The sequence below is a fragment of the Ipomoea nil genome, unplaced genomic scaffold (genome assembly GCF_001879475.1).
Source record: "Ipomoea nil cultivar Tokyo-kokei standard unplaced genomic scaffold, Asagao_1.1 scaffold2761, whole genome shotgun sequence".
NCBI classification, from domain to species: domain Eukaryota; kingdom Viridiplantae; phylum Streptophyta; class Magnoliopsida; order Solanales; family Convolvulaceae; genus Ipomoea; species Ipomoea nil.
The window spans coordinates 723,555-745,894 of record NW_017619189.1 but is presented as its reverse complement, the minus strand read 5'-3'; the positions used below and the strand labels follow the sequence as shown (position 1 = coordinate 745,894).

The following is a 22,340-nucleotide window of genomic DNA, read 5'->3' as shown; positions in this document are numbered from 1 at the left end:
CAAGATTAGGTATTAAAAATTCATAAATATAAATACGTAAAGGCTAATTTTTGCCAACACCAATAGCCCACAGGAAAAAGCAATAAGGCCGTCTGAGGCCTATCTTTGCGAGCGCCATATTCTGAAACGCCATTCTTCTCTCGATTCTTCCATCCATATCGGCGTGGTCCGGCATTGCTCGATCCATGGGTTCAGTGTTCGGTGACTGGCCGTCTTTTGACCCTCACAACTTCAGCCAGCTCCGACCCTCTGATCCCTCTGCCCCTTCCGTAAGCGCTTCCCCATTTTTACTCCCCTTTTTTCTGGGTTTTCTTCGTTCAATCTTGAATCTATTGATCCCTTTTGTGTTTCTTTAATAAAATTGTGCAATTTAGTTTCTGAATAGTTTGTAGATTGTAATTCATTTCTCTGGTGTTAATTTAATTCTGTATGGGTGAAGAAAATGTTGAGCAGAAAAAAGTTGGAATCTTTATTGTGCATTTGGAGTATTGTCTCCTTTTGGTTTCTGGCTATACTCATATAATTAGCTTGATGCATCTATGGTTGTAAGGCAAAAATCTGAAGGGATAAAGGAAATAATGCCCATTGTTGGATCTTGCTAAAAAGTGGTATATCCTAAAGATGCTAAGGGTTTTGTAAGCATGTTTCTTTATTATGTGATCAATCTAATCAATAAAAACCAGCTTGTTTGGCGGTCCCTTAAGAGATGTCGGGAGTTCGAACCCCCTCTCGTATGGAAAAACCAATCTGGACAGCACTTTGCCCCTTAATTGGGCCGGCCCGGTGCGAATGGTGATTAGTCTGAGTATGGTATGAGCTTAAAGGTGCCTCCTACAATTAGGACTTGTTCAGGACATCTCGTGGTCTGACCAAAAAATATCTAATCAATAAAAGAATTGTGTGACGTGCACTTTGTTTTACTCATTTGATTGCTTGGCATTGTTTAGTTATTATGTGATCAATCTAATAAGTAAAAGAATTCTGTAGCCAACCGAGTTTGCTTAAGCCACAATTTATTTCAATATGACATGTAGCACCGTTGATGTTTGATTTACTACAATCATGCTATTGGCAGCTTATATCACTTGTCTTATTTCAATATATGCGTTGAATCTTTATTTTCTTAGCCAACTATATTAATTCTGTTGTTCTCACAGAACCTAGTGAGAAGAGGGACGTTTTAGTTTGGACATGAAAAGTCAGCTCCATTTAGACGCTGATTAGAATAGAAAGCAAATCTTGACATTGGACTTGTATCATTCTAATTTTTTGTTGTTGTTGTGTTTAGAGAATGACACCAGTAACTTACCGTCCTACCCATGATCGAACTCTCCCACCGCCCAATCAAGGTATTGCAGACATATGACTTATTTAATCTATAGCCATATCTCTACATTGCTATGTTTCTTGTTATTTAATTTTAGTGAACTCTATTATGGTATATCACTGTTCATAATCATACTGACCAAAGTCTCTTAGAAAGTGTTACTCACTTTGCTGTTCCTTTTCTCTTTTAATAAGTATCTCACTTTTCATAATTATATCTACCTAAGCTGCTTTCGTGGTATTTAGTATTTACTCCACTGGAGCATACCTTTCATTAGGCAACAACGGAGCGGTGCTGCAATGGTTTTGAAATTCCAGATAAGGCACTTATAACACAATGCTAGTTTGTAAAAGATCCTAATCTTTGTTATTGTCTTAGGCAGAATTGCTTCAGTCTTCTCCAGGTTGACATGTATTCCTTACATGCTAATCTCAAAACCAAGATATGGTCCATCATAACGATGAACTTTATTCTGTTAAGAGTCCTACATTGAAAAAATAAGAGAGAACATATGGGTTTATAAGGTCATGGGTTAGACTAACTAATTGATTGGACCCTGTTTGGTAAATGGCTGTTAGCTGATTGGGTTAATTAGAGGGTATAACTAGTTGATAACATTAGCTGATTGTAGAAAGGTGTTTGGTAAATTAGCTGTTAGCGGATAGCTGTTTGGTATAATTTCTTTTCTCAAAAAGCTAATTGAAAAAGTTGCTTTGAGCAGCTTTTTGAATTTTAGCATTTTGGAGTTTAAAAAAAACTAATTAATCAAACACTTATTTTGATTTGTTAACCAAATCAAACAATTAATAGTGGCCAAATAAGCCAAAATTGGCTGATAGGCTAACTATTTTACCAAACAGGGCCATATTAGTCTTTTAGTGTGGTTTGGCCCATGTGCATTATAGCCCAATTGAGTAACCTTGACCCAATCTTAGATTATAGCCCAATTGGTTGACATGTATTCCTTCCATGCTAATCTCAAAACCAAGATATGGTCCATCATAAAGATGAACTTTATTGGATCAATGTATGACTTGTTGTTTTGGAGTGAAACTAACACTTCTTGTAGGTGCTATTGATATAGATGCGGATGTCATTTAAGCATACCGCAAAATTTTCAGTAAATAGCTTTAAAACTGGGTCTAATGCAATTAGATGAATCATTTTTAAGAACAATTTTGGACCATCCTGATTGGATGACCATGTTTTTGCATTACATCATGACTTTATTGGATTCTTTGCTTCAAATATGTATATGGAACTGAAAAAGACAATTATCAGCGAAAAATGACAATTAAAAAGAGAACTATAGCATGACGTAGCTTACAAATATTCAAAGAAGTGATAAAGTTACACATCAAAATCTAAAGTTACTTGAATTAACAAAAAAAAAAAAAAATAGAACTAAATATTTAAATTCCATTGTCCCAATTTCTTCAACTTCAACTTCATCATCATTGTTAATTCATGCATTGAATGTTTTGGCTTTTGATGTTTTATTATTTTCTGTTGATTAAATGATGCATTATGTGGATTACCATGATGCATTGTCCCAATTTCTTCAACTTCAACTCTCCTTTTTCTATCATTCATTCATTCATTCATTACTTGATAGTGTCTGATACTTGTAGCTTTGTCATTTACCATGATGCACTGTTTGGAGTTTTCATTTGGAAAAATTTCATTCATTACTTGAGACTATTTGATATTTGTAGCTTTAAAAGTCTGATTTATTTGCTTCACATTTCCAGTTATTTGTTCCGAAGCAAAAAATATACTTGTAAGACACTTGTACCAGCATGCTGACGAGAAGGTTAGCACGAATTACACCTGAATTAGGATAGTTACAGTCAAATCGATGGCTCGTTCTTTTGTGAATTATTCTTCACCATTATGATTCATTGTTATTTTCTCTTCTTTTAGCTGAGACCGAAACGGGCTGCTTCTGAAAATCTCGCACCAGAGCATGGATCTAAGCTTCCCAGGTCTTCCAATTCAGACCCTTCTTTCTAAGCATGATGGTTTCAGAGCTTTTTCTTTGTTTTTTTGCTCGTCTTTGTAAATATTCTCGCCAATATAGGTGTGTGTGTGTTGTAAAACAGTAAACATGAGCATATATCTAAGTGTAGAATGAGGAGTAATAGTTCTCTAATCAGTTTATTTATAAACATCTGCCATAGATCTATTGTTCATCATTATATTTGCTATCTTTGCACCCCATGGCTTCTTCTGCTTATGCTGCCCAGCTGCCCTAGTTTTGTTTGGTCATCTTATGGTTGTTTTTTGGACATTTGCGAGATGGGTGAGGAATGGTGTAGTCATTATACCATGGACCATGTTCCATCTTACAAAATAAACCATTGAGATTCATTATTAGTATATAGAAAGTTCATTTTTAGTACATTGAAGGTTCAGTTTTTGTTTCATTTTTTGTGACCAAAAAATGAACTTTCAGTCCTGATGTGGTAAATATAGCGAGTTCCACAAATACGTATAGCGTACAAGGTCGGACTATAGGAGAGAGTCCGCTAGTAGTTTGCTTGTTGGTTTAAGTCTTTATGCTCAGGTATTGTAAAAGGGGTCAGATGGTCCTGAGCAAAATATAAGTGAATAGAAGATGCCAAAATCCTTCATATACGCCATTAATGCGGTATTTGTAGGGAGTGAAAGGGGACACGTCGGGCTCTCGGCATGTCCGTCACATGTTGCGCATGCAATTGGCGCACTCGGGAATAGTGAACAGTCGGCCGCGTGGGCTTAGATCTCTGACTACCCACTAAGACAGGGCAAATCTATGCGAAGTTTTGTGCCGATCAATCTAGCTCGGGAAGATCTTCCCGACCTAATATAATTGGGATCTCCTCTGGGCAGCGAAACGTTATCAGTGATTCACAACTGTTAATTAGTTTAGATACTGTATCTGGGGTCGGGTTCACGGTCGGTCCAGATCGGGAACGATCTCCCTAGGTGACACAATCGGGTACTGATAAAGTGTATGGTATGAGAGGGATCGTATACCCTAGGGTTATTCCTTACCAAGTACATTAAAAAATGAACATTCAATATATTAAAAATAAACATTCAATATATTAAAAATGAACATTTATCCGTGATCCACATTACAATATGATCCATAGTATAATTTGTTGAGAAGGTGTCCTTCCTTTGCACACATATATATACATGCATATACGTGTTCACGTATAGAGTTTTGCATATCGGTATTCATGTATAGAGTTCTGTTAGATGGAGAGTTATGATACGACCATTCTATCTCATCACATCTTGTTTCACCAAGTTAGACAATACAACATACGTATTCACATATAAAGTTAGTTGTGTCATATGGAGAGTTATGGTATGACTATTCTATCCCATCATGTCCTTGTCAAGTTAGACCATACAAAATAAAAATGCGACGACTCTAAAAATCTTTGTTCACTCAGTTTGCATCACGTATTCACATATAAAGTTAGTTGTGTCGGATGGAGAGTTATGGTATGACTATTCTATCCCATCATGTCCTTGTCAAGTTAGACCATACAAAATAAAAATGCGACGACTCTAAAAATCTTTGTTCACTCAGTTTGCATCACGTATTCACATATATAAAGTTAGTTGTGTCGGATGGAGAGTTATGGTATGACTATTCTATCCCATCATGTCCTTGTCAAGTTATACCATACAAAATAAAAACGCGACGACTCTAAAAATCTTTGTTCACTCAGTTTGCATCCTGTATTCACATATAAAGTTAGTTGTGTCGGATGGAGAGTTATGGTATGACTATTCTATCCCATCATGTCCTTGTCAAGTTATACCATACAAAATAAAAACGCGACGACTCTAAAAATCTTTGTTCACTCAGTTTGCATCCCGTATTCACATATAAAGTTAGTTGTGTCGGATGGAGAGTTATGATATGACTATTCTATCCCATTATGTTGTTGTCATCAAGTTAGACAATACAAAACAAAACGCGACGACTCTAAAAATCTTTGTTGACTCAATTTACATCTACAAAATGTGTTTTTGCTACCTGATAAGTAATGCGGACCACATGGTGAATTGTACATGTTTGATTTGTAGGTGTCTAAACTGCTGTTTCCTACCATGCTTCCATTTGCAGTCGTCAATGAAGCTTTTGGTCATTTTTGTTAATTCTTATGTCCAATTTTTCCACAATTTTCTTTACTTTCACGTTGGTATGCATTATATTCTTTTGGTCATACAACTGTGCTCTACATTTTTCTTGTGTCTTATCTCTTAATATTTTGAACATATTTTTTCCAGTCAGAAAATTAATTGTTTGAGCAGAGCTCATACCATTAAAAGTTCTTTAGTTTGACAATAGAATGAGTCTAGATAACTCCATGTTTACTATGGGAAGTTAAATTTGTCTTGTGGTTTAGTAATTCAATAGTAAATTTATGTGTTTTTTTAGAGTTTATAATCTCTTATAGTACCTTTGACAATAATATAAGAGATATATATACTCAATTATCTGACATGTATATTATCCATTAGTTAAATTATTATTTTTGTTCTTCATTTATTATGAGAAATTTTATGACCTCTTCTATGATTATTATGTTAGCATAAATTAGGTGCAAACGAGTTGAGCAGAGCTTAAAATAGGTAGGTTCAAATTTAAGTGCAAAATAATTCTTTTAGCTTGAATTTGGCTCGCAGGGTTGAGCTCGCTTCAATTGGCTCGAATTGAGTTCGAGTTCAATTCAAATTATGTGTGCGGGTTTCATGAGCTTATCGATGAGTTATGAGTAAAAAAAAAATTAATTCAAATTTTAGGAAATTACTTATATGGTGGTTTGAGCTTAATTTGAATTCAAATTTGATCAAACTCAAATCAAGTTTTTATTAAATAGCTTGCAAGCTCAGCCAAATACCTTGTGGTCAAGCTGCATAATTTTGGCTCTCCCAAATGAGAGGTCATAAGTTCGACCCTAGATTGAGAAAATATCTATGGACATATACTATTGTAACAGAGTCAATAGTACTAAAAAAAAAAAAATAGAAGTCCATAGCATAAACTGACCAATAAACAATAATTTTATAATTTTATTGAATATTAAGTTGGTGGACATTCAAATGGTGATTGAGAGGAATGATAGATTTATTATGTTTTTGTGACAAATTGGATTTTCTTTTTTCCCCATTACATGTAAGACTTTTCACCAACTACCCATTGCCCTCCAAAACATGAAAAACTCGACGGCTAGATTATTATTTACAAGAATTAAATAAATAAATAAAAGAAAAAAAACGTTTGACATTTCAAAATCATTCGTGCAAACTATTTTGATCACACGATTCACACTTACTAAAATTTTAAAAAAAAAAATCATAAAATATGTGCTTGGATAAAATAAATTACAATTCATATTGTGCTTGGATAAGAAAAAAAAAAAAGTCAAATCAACATTTTTTTTAAGATTAGAAGTCGTTTAATTAATGTATCCATACCTGGATATTAAAAAAAAAAAAAAGCCTTAATATTATAGAAAATTAACAATGAAAGGTTGACTTCTTATAAATTGTTGTTTTTTAAGGTTGACTTATGTACTATTGTGCTGGTTAGAATTGAGTTGACCAAACAAAAGGGCATACCTTAAAATTCTTGGAGTGGATTCTAAACTACTTTATTTTAACATTTGACTAGGATTCTTCAAAAGTTGGTGAATAGACCTTTCAGCGTACCATTAATGGATGTTTGACAAGAAACCTATACTAACATTAAACAAGAATAAATTAAATAATTAAATCACACCATCTATACCAATCAATATACAATAAGGCTCTGTTTGGCAAACCTAGCTGAAAAGCTATAAGCTGGGAGCTGATAGCTGAAAAGGAGCTGAAAGCTGAAAAACTATAAGCTCGGAGCTGAAAATTGAAGAGCGGTTAAGTTAGCTGTTATGATCGAAAGTGTTTGGTAAAATTAGCTTTTTGATAAGCTGATAAATGTAAAATGACTAAAATGGACATCTTCATAAAATTTAAATTAGTTTATTTACATATTAAAATTTAGCATTTCGTCTTCCAAAAAAAAGTAAACACTTTTTAAAATAAAACTATTAGCATGATCATGATCTAGCATCCCATAATGAAGTAGCAATATTGTTGCGAATCTCCTTCATCTCCATCTCCTTAATAATAATAATAATAATAATAATAATAATAATAATAATAATAATAATAATAATAATAATAATAATAATAATAATAATAATAATAATTGTTTCAACATAATTGTTTAGCAGGAAACAAGACTAAGGAAGGGATTGATGTGAAAGTTTTGATATGCGAAAAGAAAGGGTTTTAATTCATAAGGTTAAAATATGTCATTACTTTAAAATAATAAGGGTAAAGATGGAAAAAAAGTTAGGAAGTTAGTAGCTTATTTTGAAACGCTACCTAAAATAGCGTTTCAAAATAAGCTCTTATTTTAAGCTAGGAGCTTATTTTGGGAACATTACCAAACAAAGCTTATAGCTTATTAGTAGCTTAAAATAAGTTATAAGCTCCTAGCTTAGCGTTGCCAAACAGAGCCTAAACCTATGGTAAGAACCGGTGCCTTTTGTAAAATTAGAATTTTTTGATATATAGAAAAAGAATCTTATGAAAGTAGTTGCTTGAGAATAACTTTCATCCATTCATCAAATAATGCAAAATTTTCCACATTTTGTTTTAGAGAAAATTATAATTCAGTGGAATTTAAATTCTTTCATTTTGTGGAATTGAAAAATGAATTCGCATTTCATACCATAGACTTCTTTCTAACGTGAATACGGCCCTATATATATATAGAAGAGTTCAAATGAGAACATCCACCTTAAAAAGTGTGAACTTATTCAGACATTTCATTTATGTTGATGTTGTGAATCAATTTTTTGTATTAATTTAATCTTTTTTGAACTGCTAGTAGATTAATTATAAATTTAATGAATTATAATTTTGCCCCTAGTTAGTTATGATAAGATCATAACCATGAAGAGTTGAGATAAGTTCTCTTCACCTAATTAGTTCTTTAGAGAGAGAAAGAGAGAGATAAGTTCTCATTTTTTACATTGGAATATGATTTTACCGGAACCATTAAATATCATTGGATGATTATTCTTATATTTATTTGTATGATTCCATTTATTATTGGGCCGATAAATACTAAAAAAAGCATTAATTACGATTAAATATCATTATTAGATGATCTTTTATTTATATTAATCTTTAATTTCAGACTCATAATTTCTTAAAATAATATTATTTTTAATTAAAAACAGATATATGGCTTCCTAGTTTTTATTTTAAAAAATTACCACCGGCCTAAAATGTACTATAAAAAAAATACTACTATTAATCATATTGAATCTTTTCCCTGGCAAAGGAAATGAAATAATAACTCGTTACAACTATTAAACTTTAACTTAGGGTATGTTTGAAAACCTGTAAAATATTTTTTAGAAAATTATTTATTTTTTAAAAATTATTTTAATTTTCTAGTATTTCTCAGAAAATAAAAAAATTATCTTGTTATGCGTGACTAAATGTTAAAATTACCGTCGACCATCCCCGCGAAAAGGCCACGAGCTAGTGTGGCGGACCTGTCGATTCTGCCACACTAGCCCACGACCACCGCGGGACTCTGCAGCGGGACTCTTGGTCTCGCCATCTAGTCCTGTGAGATCGCGTGGCCTTGATGGCGGAACTTCACAGTTCCACCATAAGGTCCCTGGCCGCGGGACTCACTCGCAGATCCCAGGGACCCGCAAAGCCATTTAGGTCCTAGGCAGTGTTTGAATGAATGTGGTGCATTTTGTGCACAAATTCTATTTTGTAAAATTCTTATTTGTTTTGGAAATGTTTGTTAATATACTTGTGGTTTTAAAAATACCATGTGTTGAGATTGTCATGTTTGGGAAATCATTATTTTGAAAATGGGTTATATATACATGTTTGGAAAATCTACTTTGACAAAGAATATATGAGTATTGTATTGTTTTGGAGTTACATTTGGGAAGGATATTTTTATAGCCCAAGGGCAATGAGCATTGAAAACAATTACATTATTTTGGAGGGTATTTGATATAAAAATGTATTTGGATGAATATGTTACAAAAATATATTATTTTGGGAGGGTATATGTGAAATGTTTTGTTTTGGAGAAAATGACTATAAAAATGTACGTATTTTGGAGGATATGTGAATTGTATCTGGTAGAAAACATCTTGGATACTTTATGTGAGAAATGACCTTGGTGATCTCTAGCTCTCCACCTAGGGCTACGGTCCTATTTTGAGATATATCTGGTAAAAAACATCCTAGATATTTGTTTGATGAGTAACATGGTAGAAAATATCCTAGGTTACTAGGGCTGGTTTACTACTCATTGGGCTTGGAATCCCAATTGAGGGTGTGAAACTTAAGGTAGCTGTCATGTTTCCACCCTAGTAAAGTGTGGGTTGTGATGTGTTCAGTACGGAGTTACTGTTCACAAGGATTTCGGTGCGGTGATGTTCTTGCCCCACTACTGAGATATGAATTCCTCCATATGTGTGTGTGTGTGTGTGTGTGTGTGTGTGTGTGATACTTGGAAAAATGTTTTGAGAAATGTGTTTTAAATTCATCCACAACTATATTTATCTATGTATATGTATGCGAATGATTTTTTGAGAAAATCTATGTTTTTTAAAAATGTTTATGTATCGACAATACTACTTCGTTTTGTAAATCTCTCCATATCTAAACGATGTTTTGAAATGCCTATTGTAATAAATAATATCTTACCTTGAATGCCTTGTGATATGAATGCAATGTTTTAGATTTGAACTTTAACTCTTGTCTTGTGAACCTTTTTGTTATGGTGTGAGCTATACTTGTTAAATTTTCATCCTTTAATTATTTTCTGGAGAATTGTCATTTTTGGTGCAGTGTTGTCTAGAAATGTCTTGAAAAATAATTTGAAAACGTACTTCTAAAATCCTCAGCTAACCTCTGCAAAATTTATGATTTTATGAGTATAACCTATTTACAAAAGTAGATCTATTTTCTAAACTAAAAATGTACTTATTTACGGGGCAGAGTGGTTCTTACTTAGCATTTTTATGCTAACTGTTTGTTTCATGTGTTTTGAACTTACCCCTTTTTAGGTCAGGATTGATCCATGCATTGAGAGAGCGACTAGTAGTTGTACCTTCCCCTATTTAGATGTGATCCCTTCGTTAGATGTACCTCGAGACTGATATGTTCATTTATGGATTCTGGTTTAGACTTATAATTGTAGACTTTTATTAGTCCTTCAGGATGTTAAGTTTGGTTTTGTATGATGCCTAGACATTTGGGTCTTGTAGAACCCGTTTTCTGGGTTGCAGCTATCTGGGAGTGGATAGTTGCGGCAATAACATCCCCTTGACTATCTTAAAGGATTTAATTATTACTTAGTATGAATGGAACTTTATGAGTAATTTTACTATTTAAGTTTATAATTTCCTTAAGTTTTAGTATTAGAATTTGGGGGTGTTACAAATAAAGTCCACTGTTTTAAGACATATCTTTATTTTCTTAGGTGTTGGCACCAATACTTTGGCAAGACACCCCACACTTTGAGGTATTGGTAGGAAGACTTCTTACCTTTCCACAACTCATAAGGAGTTTTAACGAACTTCTTGCGGGGTACCTTAATTAAAAGGTAGGCCCAAACTTATAAGCATTACATTCATCATCTATTTCAATGTGCGATTCTTGTGTTCGGCAACACCATTCCATTGAGGTGCGTAAGGTGCCGTACGCTCGTGTATGATATCTACATTTGTGCAGAAGTCACCAATAGGTGCCTCGTACTTACCACCTCAATCGCTTCTAACCTTCTTAATCTTAAGATAAGTTTGTTTTCAACTTCATTCTTATAAAGAATTAATTTCTCTAAGGCTTCATCATTGCTTTTTAGCAAATACACATAGCAATAACGTGTGCTATAATAAATAAACGTGATAAAATACTTATTAGCACCTCTTTTTGTATCGATTTAGAATCGCACAAATCACTATGAATTAATTTAAGTGGTTTAGTTTGCCTTTCAACTGATTTGAAAGGTGCCTTAGTTAGTTTTGCCTCAACACAAATTTCACATTTATTATTTGTGTTAATTTGGAACGTAGGAATATGGTTCCTGCTAATTAATCTATATATAGAATTAAAATTAACATGACCTAGTCTATCATGCCACAAATTAGAAGACTCCAGTAAGTAAACGGAATTAACTTTGTTTTTATTAATGATAACGAGCGTTACATTGAGCTTAAAAAACCCATCAGTTACATAGCCTTTATCAACAAATATTCCTAGTTTAGACAAAACTACTTTATCTGACTTGAATATGGAATCCATGCTTGTTCAACAGCAAGCCAGACACCAGATTCTTCCTTAACTTTGGAACATACAAGACGTTGTTCAACATTAGTTCCTTCTTGAAAGTCATCTTCAGAACCACATTGCCCACGCCTTCAATAGTAGACTAAGTAGAGTTTCTCATCCACACCTTCTCGCCCTCAACAGTGTCAAAGGTGCTAAACAACTCACAATTGCAACATATATGCCTTTTTGCACCAGTTTCGATAAACCATTCGGGGATGGTTGGAGCCCACGAGGTTCACCTCTGTTACCGTGGCCGAAAGGCTGATTTCAGCCTCCTTCTAACTGCTTTCTCTAACAATGTTGGCTTCAGAACTCTTGTTCTTCTTCCTTGGAGCCTTGCATTCATATGACATGTGGCCATTCTTGCCACAATTGAAGCATTTATCATGAAACTTAATTAGTCTTGGTAACGACTCCTTTCGGACTTAGCTTCTTCTTGTCCTTCTTGGCATTCTTGGAGCTTTTACCCTGTTCCACAACGTTGCCCTTAGTTCCAACAACTACGGGACCTTTCCCATCATTTTTCATGTTCCCCTCGTCAATATGGAGTCGTTGGATCATGTCCTCCAGGTTCATTTCCTTTTGCTTGTGCTTCAGGTAATCCTTGAAGTCCTTTTAACCTGGAGGCAACATGTGGATTACAGATGCCACTTCGAAGGCATAACTGACCACCATGTCTTCATCATGGATCTCGTCAAATATTAGTTGTAAATCTTCACCTTGACCAATAAGCATGGTCTTGGAATAAACCATTTTAAAGTAAAAAAATCAACCGACAACAAATTTCTTTGCGCTGGCATCCTCGCTTTTATACTTGTGATCCAAGGCTTCCACAACACTTTCGTTGTGCCAATTTTGCGATATATGTAGATCGTATAGCACATCACATAATCCGTTGAGAATGTAGTTTCGGCAAAGGAAGTCAAAACCCTTCCATACGCCAACTGCTTTTGATATTACTAAATTGTCCCTGAGTTTGGGCGTGAAAATTTCACAATCACTTCTGTTATATATATATATATATATATATATATATATATATATATATATATATATATATATATATATATATATATATATATATATATATATATATATTTGTGTGTGCGTGCGTGCGTGTGTGTGTGTGTTAGGATTATAATCCTACAAAAAAAAGATTATTTCCACAAAAAATAACAAGCAATAAAACGAAAGGAGAAAGGGTAAGGTTAGCGTGAGTCGTGTGATACTCATACTATCCTTAAATCCTTATTTGCTACTTCCCTTTGGTGCTAGGAGGATTGTAGCTAGGTTTCCCAAGATAAAACAAGCTACGGTTCTAAGTTTGAGCACTCAAATTAAAGAACCCAACGAACGAGAACAAGGTTAGAACACAGGAAAAAGAGAACGAAGAGCATAGTTTTTTTTTTTTTTTTTTTTTTTTTTTTTTTTTTGAGAGGAAGAAGGCTGATTTTTCAGTGTGTTATTTAAAATCACGTGCTCAACCGAAGCTTATATAGGAGTTGAAGGATTAAATAACATTTAATCATGACATTAAAATTGATAATAAAATCAGCCATTGTAACCTTATAATTGACAACCATTAACCTGGGAATTAATTCTCAAATTCAAAATTGGAATTAATTCCGTAACATCTGAATTAGTACCCAGAACGGTACTCCAAATAGTGGTTCGAGACGTAAATAGTTCGAAAGGTAACTACTCCGAATATATGGTACCTTTTAAAGGTAACTACTCTGAATGATACCTTCGAAAGGTAACTACTCCGGATGGTACCTTTGAAAGGTAACTACTCCGAATGATACCTTCGAAAGGTAACTACTCCGGATGGTACCCTCGAAAGGTACTCGGAAGGTTACTTATTCTGACCTTTCAGTCACATGGCCGAATGGTTACCATTCAATCCCCAAGTCCGAGAGGTAGGCACTCGCAAGTGGTCACTGCTCGGACAATGGCTTGATCTGTTGGAAAATTTCCGAATGTGGGACAAGTGCTCGTTACTAGTCTTTCCACCTTTATTTTCCAACTCAAATTGGTCTACTTTAAAAATCAATTTCTCATTCACCTATTATCCTTTTTGAGAGTACAATATATCAATCTCTTTGTCTTACTACAAAGAATTCGAATCTACTTTGACCGGACCCAAATCAAAAAGTACCACAAAATAGCCACTTATAATGCTATTTTTGTGCTATTTTTTCAACAATATATAGATATAGATAAATTATGTAGAGATATTGATTTTTATACTCACTAGTAAGTGTCCTGTGTGATGCACAGACTATTATTAATTTAACAAATGAGTAAATTACACTTCTGGTCCTATGACTATAAGGGACGTGTTAATTTCGCTCTATAACTTTTAAAGCTAATAATTTAGACATGCAATATTTTAATAATATATGTAATATTTTATAAATTAATGATATAGACATGTTATGTTGACTAATTTAATAATTATGTTGATGTTGATTTGATTTGTAATTAAAATTACATGAATTTATAAATTAATATGAATACAATAAATGCTTTCACACTTTGGAGGGAAAAAATTTCCCTAATCAGCATAGGGTCAAACAATATATACTCCGAATGGTACCTTTGAAAGGTAACTACTCTGAATGATACCTTCGAAAGGTAACTACTCCGGATGGTACCCTCGAAAGGTACTCGGAGAGTTGCTTTGATATATATAGAGATAGAGATATAGAGATTATTCTTTAAAATGAGTCAGCATACGTTGGGGACAAGCTAAATATAGGAATAAGGTTCAAATTGGCCACTGAACGTAACCTGAAAATACAATTAGGCCACTAAACGAAAAAAAAAAAAAAAAAAAAAGTGCAATTAGGCCACTGAACACTCCAAAAACGTGCAATTAGGCTACTGAACACTCTAAGTGTATGCAATTTCACTGGATAGCAGGTTACCATTGATTTTAGCAGGTTACCTACTTACGTGGTAGCTGAGTTGGCATTTTTAATAATTTTTAAATAATTTTAATAATAATTTTTTTTAAAAAATTGAATAAAAAATAAAATAAATAAAATAAAACGATGGGGTGGCCGGGTTTTTAAAAAAAAAAAAAAAATTCAAAAATTATTAAAAATGCCAACTCAACTACCACGTAAGCGGATAACCTGTTAAAATTGATGGTAACCTGTTATCAGCTGAAATTGCATACATTTGGAGTGTTCAGTGGCCTAATTGCACATTTTTTTCGTTCAGTGGCCTAATTGCATTTTCAGGTTACGTTCAGCGACCAATTTGAACCTTATTCCCTAAATATATATTGAACTTTTCAGTAAAAAGAAAAGCGAAAAAAAAAGAGTCAAAATCTAATTAGGGTGTGTTTGGAAACCTGGAAAATGAGTTCTGCAAATCATTTTTCAAATTTCTATTGTTTGGATGTGCTTGAAAAATCAAGTCAACGGAAATCATTTTCCGTTGACTTTGGAAAATAGTCTTGTTTTGACGGAAAATGACTTCCCCTTTTTTTGGGGAAGTCATTTTCCAACTTTTACACCAACATCATCAACACCATACCACCACCACCTCACTACCACCATCACCACCACTACTGCCACCACCACTATACCACCGCCACCACACCACCACCACTACCACCACCAACACCATACCACCGCAACCACTACCACCATCAACACTATACCACCACCACTGCTGCCACCACCACCACCACCATACCACCGCCATCACACCACCATCACTACCACCACCGTCGCCGCCACCACTACCACTACCACCATCGCCGCAGCCACCGCCACCACCACCATAACACCTCAACCATTGTCGCCACCACCACCACCACCATACCACTGCCGCCGCCACCACCGCCACCACCACCGTCGCCGCCACTACCACCATTATTATTATTATTATTATTATTATTATTATTATTATTATTATTATTATTATTATTATATAACAAATAACACCACTACCACTACACCACCACCACCACCATAATATTTTTGATATATTATTAGTTATTTTTTTATTATATTTAAAATTATTATTATATTATTATCATATTATTAGTATCTAAAAACATAATAAGCTTCAATCCAGGTTATACCCCTGGTTTATGTCCGTTTTCTCCGTTAATTTTTTTTGTACCTTGTGCTATAAAAGTTGTACTACATAATTTTTTGGACAAAAATATCCCTGCCGTTATAATTTCTGTTATCTTTCCACATTATTATTACCATGTACATGCATACACAATATTTTTTCTTACATCCTTCAATGGTAAGTTTGAATTCATTTAGGTTTTAATTAAAATGTTACCATAGTTATATTTAGTAATTTATCATTTCTATAATTCTTACCTCAATAATATTAATATGAATTATACAATTATATATATATATATATATATATATATATATATATATATATATATATATATATATGTATGTATGTATACACACACACACACACCCTATTATTTTTAAAAAAAATAATATAATTAAGATTTTAATATTGGACATATATTTTTTGCGCATCGCGCATATAAAATACTAGTATTATTATACATACTGTAATATTCTAAATAAAATAATTAAAATGTTTAATTATATAATTCTACTCAATTTCCAGAAAATGAACCAAACACACAGAAACAATTTTCCAGAATGTAATTAAACACTAAAAAAAAAAATATTTTCTAAAAAATGACTCATTTTCCAGAAAACATTTTTCAAAAGTCATTTTTCTACTTTCACCCATAAGGTAACCTAAAAAATAAGTTAAGATTAGACAGGAAGGAAGGCATTCATTTCTATTTGTTTTTGTTTTGGATATAGTTAAAGAGAGTTAATCCGACCGGAGTCCACGCGTGACCTAACTATTGACTCTTCTGGTCCCTGGAATCCAAGCCACCCACATGGTTGACACGCCTTAATTAAATTTCTTTGATATCATGTTTTCTAACCCAAATTGGATTCAATCTTCTTCCACGATCTTCTCACTTTCTCCGTCAGCACCTAACTGACGTTTGCTTTAGGCTGATCTGATCATCCTAAGTGGACATATTTACAGGGCGTTTGGTTGATAGGCGGGAATTAAAAAAAAAATTATAATTTGGTGGAAAAAAATAAGGTGGGAATAGAGTATGAATTCGAATTACATTATTTGGTAAGAAGGAATTGAATAACCCAACATGGTAGCTCAAGTGGTAAATGATCTCTTTTTGTAGAAGAGAATTTCGGAATAAACCGGGTTCGATTGCTCCCGTGCCTCCCGGCGAACATCGATTAGTCGGGTAGACCTGGACCATTAAACGGATAGAGAAAGACCCGGACTACCTCATAGTTTACAAAAAAAAAAAAAAAAAAATTGAATTATTGAGAATGTCAAGGGAAGAAAGTGACATAAAAATTAAAATGCCATTGTAATAATAATAATAATAACTAAGGGCAAAAATGTCATTTTCATATCTTTTTCCTTTCCAGGATATGTTGAATTGGAATTTATAAGCGGGAGGCATGAATTCCAATTCAACAACAAATGGAGGGAATTGCAATTCCGTATCTCCAACTAAATACTGTAATTTAAGGGTTCAAAAAATTGTGTTGTAATTGAATTCAATTACACCCAACCAAACACCCCATTAATTTCTTAATCATATCATCAATTGTAAATTCGCTCGCTATTCCATTTACCATGCAAACAAATCTCAATTTCAATATGAGAGTAAGAAGCCAAACACTTTGTGTTCAGATGATACTTCTGTGGCCCACTTTGAGGGAAGCTTACAAGATCGAATCCTGATAGTGCAGTATTGACTCTTTAGGTTGTAGTTGTTAAAGAAAATATAGAACAGATATTACCTTATAATAGAGTTAATAGTATTATAAAAAAAATATGAGAGCAAGAAATTTTGTTGCTTTACTATTAGTCAATCGAACGATAACACAGAAGAAAGAAGAAAGTGTACTGTTGTGCTAATTAAAATTATCAAAATATCCCACCTTAATTTTAGCTTAAACACAAATTTGTTAACTCCAAGCAAATAAAAGAATCATATCTACGAATAACTGAAAAGATAGTTAAGGGATCTGAGCAAATACATTCATCTTATAATTAGATAACAGCTTTCACCCAAAAAAAATAATAATTAAATGACAGCATTTCAACGCACAAAATAAATAAGTAATAAAAATTAAAGTACGTGTAATTTTCTCTTCTCAGAATTTTAACGTATGCATTGTTAGGTTAGCTACTTGTATGAGAAGAGATATTTTGGGAGAAGAGATAATAGGACTTACAAGTGTCCCTACTTTGGTCATCTGCCTCTATCTCTCTCTCTCGATCTCTTTCTCACTCTCAGTGACTCACTCTCTCTCTCTATCTATCTATCTATCTATATATATATATATATATATATATATATATATATATATATATAGAGAGAGAGAGAGAGAGAGAGAAATAGAGTTAAGTTTAAGTGCGGCAGATCCTTCTCGTGCGGTGTCACCAATAGTTGAGCAAATATACACCATCAACATTAGGAAATGCACCACAAAAACACACACAAATTAGGTACGTATCACCAAAAACACACCATTAGGTGTGAGTTAAAAGCACCCTACAGTGTTTGGAAATACACCATTAGGGGTGGTGTGTTATATGGTGTATTTTTTTTTGTGTGTTGTGTATTTTTGTATTTCATTATGATGTGTTTCCCTTACACTGTTGGTGCCTTTCGTTAACACTGTTGGTGTATTCTGAAACCCCGCCGCACGGGAAGGTCCTGCCGCATTTGAACTTTTTCCTATATATATATATATATATATATATATATAGTTTATGTACAAGTAAGAACCTACCTTATTGTGCGAATCTAAGAACCAATCTGAGCCATTTATCTATATTAGTGGACGGTGCATAACATCTATAATACAATACACACATGTATGTACGTAGTGCACTATAAACACAATGCACACACGTTGTGCACCGCGTCCTGGGTTGACTTTTTCGTTTACCATGTCCTGGGGCGTTGGATGACACAACATCAAGGGTGTGTACAGGCAGGGGCGGAGCCACTATATGGGGGCAGTTGCCCTCCCCCCCCCCCCCCCCCCCCCCCCATCTCACCCCTTTATGTATATGTATGTATATATAAACACATATATAGCATTAAATGTTATATAAAATCTATATTTATGTTAAAATTATCAATAGTTTAAGTAGCTTAGTTAGTTAAATTTCAAATTTGATGCTAAAAGGCCTTATGTCATGTTATAGGTTCAAATCTCATTAGCAATACTTTTTCTTATTTGCTCTCATTCGTTCTATCTCTTTCATTTTTTCGCAAGATAAATTAAATATTATCTAAGTAAAAGATATTAAAATTAAAAAATATTTATGAATATAGTGTTATTCAAATTATTTTATCTAATTGATTATGTTTCATATTTTATAATAAATATTTTCACATTTTCACCTTACTCAAATATATTTTTGGCTCTGGTCATAACTATCATGTAATCTATAAAAAACATCTTATTGTAATTTATAATGTATTTTGTATTTTAATTTTATTATGGTTGTTTTTTTTGTTTAATACTACTGACTCTATTACAAGGTAGTATATGTTCTATACTTTCTCTAACTACTGCATCCCAAAGAGTGAATACCCTACCACCGGGGTTCGATCCTGTGACCCCACAGAGGTGTCATCTGAGCACAAGGTGCTTGACTTATTATGGTTGTTTGATATTTTGTCATTACCATTTCTAACGCCATTTAATCTTCGCCCCCACTCAGATGATTTTCTGAATTCGTCCATGTGCACAGGTTCTCAGGTTCACACAATAAAATATATTCTCACCAAGGATACTTTTGTCATTTCTTATATTTTTCCTTTTCCCACAAGCATTGAATTGCAATTCAACAAAAGGAGAGAATTGCAATTTGGTGGAATTATAATTTCTTCCAACCAAACAATGTAATTGAGGCCTTCATTGAATTACAATTCAATTACAACTCAATTACATCCAACCAAACGCCCTAAACAGATCACATCTCACAAGTACGATGATCAAGTCAAATCATGAAACATGAGGTAGACTAAATATGAGTTCTTTTACTTGCACGATTGTACTCTCAATTCCTACTTTCTCACTTTTATTTTATGACATGACAAACAATGATAAGTTATCATCATTCTGTGGGCTCCAAGAAAGATGTCTACATCCAAAATTTGTGTAAAAAAATAAAAAGTGAGAATAGATTTCAAGAGTCGAATAGTATTTTTCACGAAGGGTGTGTTTGGTTGGCAGGTTTAGCACTCAGGTATGAGTATGAAAGTGATTGTTATTGTTTGGTTGACTGGTTTTTAAAACACTACTATGGATTTGGAATACCCCATTAATGGAAAAACTCATTCCCTTATTTTATAAGGGTTTCATCCCATTATTCACCCTTAGTCTAATCATTCTCATAATTAAGAATTATAAATGATTTAAATCAAATATTGTTAATTAAATCAGACACATCAAATACTATAGAAAGAATAATACTAATAAACCTTGTTTTATTATCCTAGCCGACAAATGACCATAATATAATGAAGTAAGCCTATCTAGGTTAGTTATATTGTTATTTTTTTATACATAAAGTGAAGTCTTTTTTTTTTTTTTATGTAAAGAGAGTTGAAAAATAAAATTTTAAATACATTACTACCAAATATCCTTTGCCGTAATATATACTTTCTCCGATCCATTTTATGTGTCTAGTTCGGTTAACAATATTTACTTGCAGTTATTTTTAATTCAATTTTTCATAATGTTAAGTTTAGTAGTACTATATAAAATTTATATATTTAAAAGTTACATTAAAAATACTACTCCCTCTGCCCCATTTTATCTGTCTTATCTACTTACTATTCATTGGTCAAACCAACTTTTTCTTATTTGTTTATTATCTTTAGTATTTTTTACTTACTTTTAAATTTGATTTTTTGTGTTTAATAGTACTTTTAGTGTAGTTTCTAAATATATAAATTTTGTATAATAGTACTAAACTTAATCTTATGAAAGATTGAACTAAAAATAACTCCAGTCAAGTCTCGTTAATCGAATCAGACACATAAAATGGAATGGAGAGAGTATTAAACATATAAAATCAAATTTAAAAATACTAAAGAAAATAAGCTAAGAATAAAGAGTTGCATTGACCAATTATTAGTAAATAAAACAATTAAAATTAATCATAGAGAATATATTTCACTTTCTAAAAGAAAAAAAAAACATTTTAATATTTGAATCAAATAGGAAGCACAAACTTAAGCTAACCGTCATCCTATTATATATGCTAAGAGATCTTCACATAGATTTCTACTACATAAATTCTAAAATTTTACTTCTAAATTTTACTCTCTAATGTGACGGTTAGTACCAATAAACTACTTTTTTTCATTATCCCAATATAAATATCTACAATAAAATTTTGTATGTGAGAATAAAAATAAATAAATAAATAAATAAAAAGAGTACAAATGCTATTTCTCGTTATATATCCACAAAGTCACATAGTTGGGAACAACGAAACATGTGTAATCTACTTTTATTTGATGGGAATAAAATTCGGGTCCAACACGCAAAAATTAGGACTGACACGCGTGTGATACACGAGTGGTTTACAACCAATTCTCAAATTTCCTGATTCATCAATAATTAACCCATCAATCCGGTTCAGTGTTTCCCAAATTGGACCGGCATATCCCATTTGCCTTTTGGATCTATCCTATTTTGCCGACTTAGTTTCTGTTCAATAATCTTTTTAGAATGTGGATAATATGGTAATTTGGCAATCGTTATGCGTTGGACCCGTGTCCAGCATGCTTGCTGGACACGGATAACAGTGTCGTTAGGCACTCTTTATCTCCTTTTTTTTTTTTTTTTTATTAATTTCAAACAGCTTCGTTATAGGAGTATATGTTCATAATTTTATTACTATATTATTAATAACTGTACATTCATAACTCCATAACTGTACGTTCATAACTCTATAACTGTACATTCATAACTCCATAATTGTACATTCATAATTCCATAACTGTACATTCATAACTCTATAATTATACATTCATAATTTTCGAAGCTCTATGTTCACAATTTTAGAGCTCTATGTTCATAATTTTATCACTATATGTTCATAATTGTAAGTTCATAATGTTAGAGCTCTTTGTTCATAATTCGATCAATAACTGTACATTCATAATTCCATAACTGTAGATTCATAATCTCATAACTGTAGATTCATAATTCCATAACTGTAGATTCATAACTCCATAACTGTACTCATAATCTTCGAAGCTCTATATTCACAATTTTAAAGCTCCATGGTCATAATTTTATCACTATATATGTTCATAATTGTAAGTTCGTAATGTTAGAGCTCTGTGTTCATAATTTCATAATTGCATAACTGTACATTCATAACGGCATAACTGTACATTCATAATCCAAAAAAAATAATGTCGTTAACGCAGTTAACGGCAAAAAGCGCGCGAATTTTTTTTTTTTTTTTTTTAACTAAATGACGCGTTGTT

At 32.9% G+C, this 22,340-nt stretch overlaps 1 protein-coding gene and 1 long non-coding RNA gene across 2 annotated transcripts; one reads left to right on the top strand and one right to left on the bottom strand.

The window, feature by feature from the left end:
* Window positions 1-40: 40 nt before the first annotated feature.
* On the top strand, window positions 41-3,506 carry LOC109156977. The gene is made up of 4 exons (XM_019304860.1): window positions 41-269; window positions 1,289-1,349; window positions 3,079-3,140; window positions 3,251-3,506. Exons 1-4 carry the CDS (start codon window positions 186-188, stop codon window positions 3,338-3,340), a joined length of 297 nt encoding a protein of 98 aa, XP_019160405.1. The 5' UTR covers window positions 41-185; the 3' UTR covers window positions 3,341-3,506.
* On the bottom strand, window positions 1,359-20,776 carry LOC109156979. Its single transcript, XR_002050143.1, has 3 exons — window positions 20,764-20,776; window positions 10,918-10,922; window positions 1,359-1,883 (listed from the first exon to the last, which is right to left on the bottom strand). It is a non-coding gene; the product is annotated as an uncharacterized LOC109156979 (long non-coding RNA).
* Between the last annotated feature and the right edge of the window lie 1,564 nt (window positions 20,777-22,340).

Bases quoted from the DNA above. Each gene is read 5' to 3' on its own strand.
- LOC109156977 (XM_019304860.1), top strand. From the start codon at position 186: ATGGGTTCAGTGTTCGGTGACTGGCCGTCTTTTGACCCTCACAACTTC. The intron at 1,350-3,078 runs GTATTGCAGACA...TCACATTTCCAG, and splicing joins TCTCCCACCGCCCAATCAAG to TTATTTGTTCCGAAGCAAAA. The intron at 3,141-3,250 runs GTTAGCACGAAT...CTCTTCTTTTAG, and splicing joins ACCAGCATGCTGACGAGAAG to CTGAGACCGAAACGGGCTGC.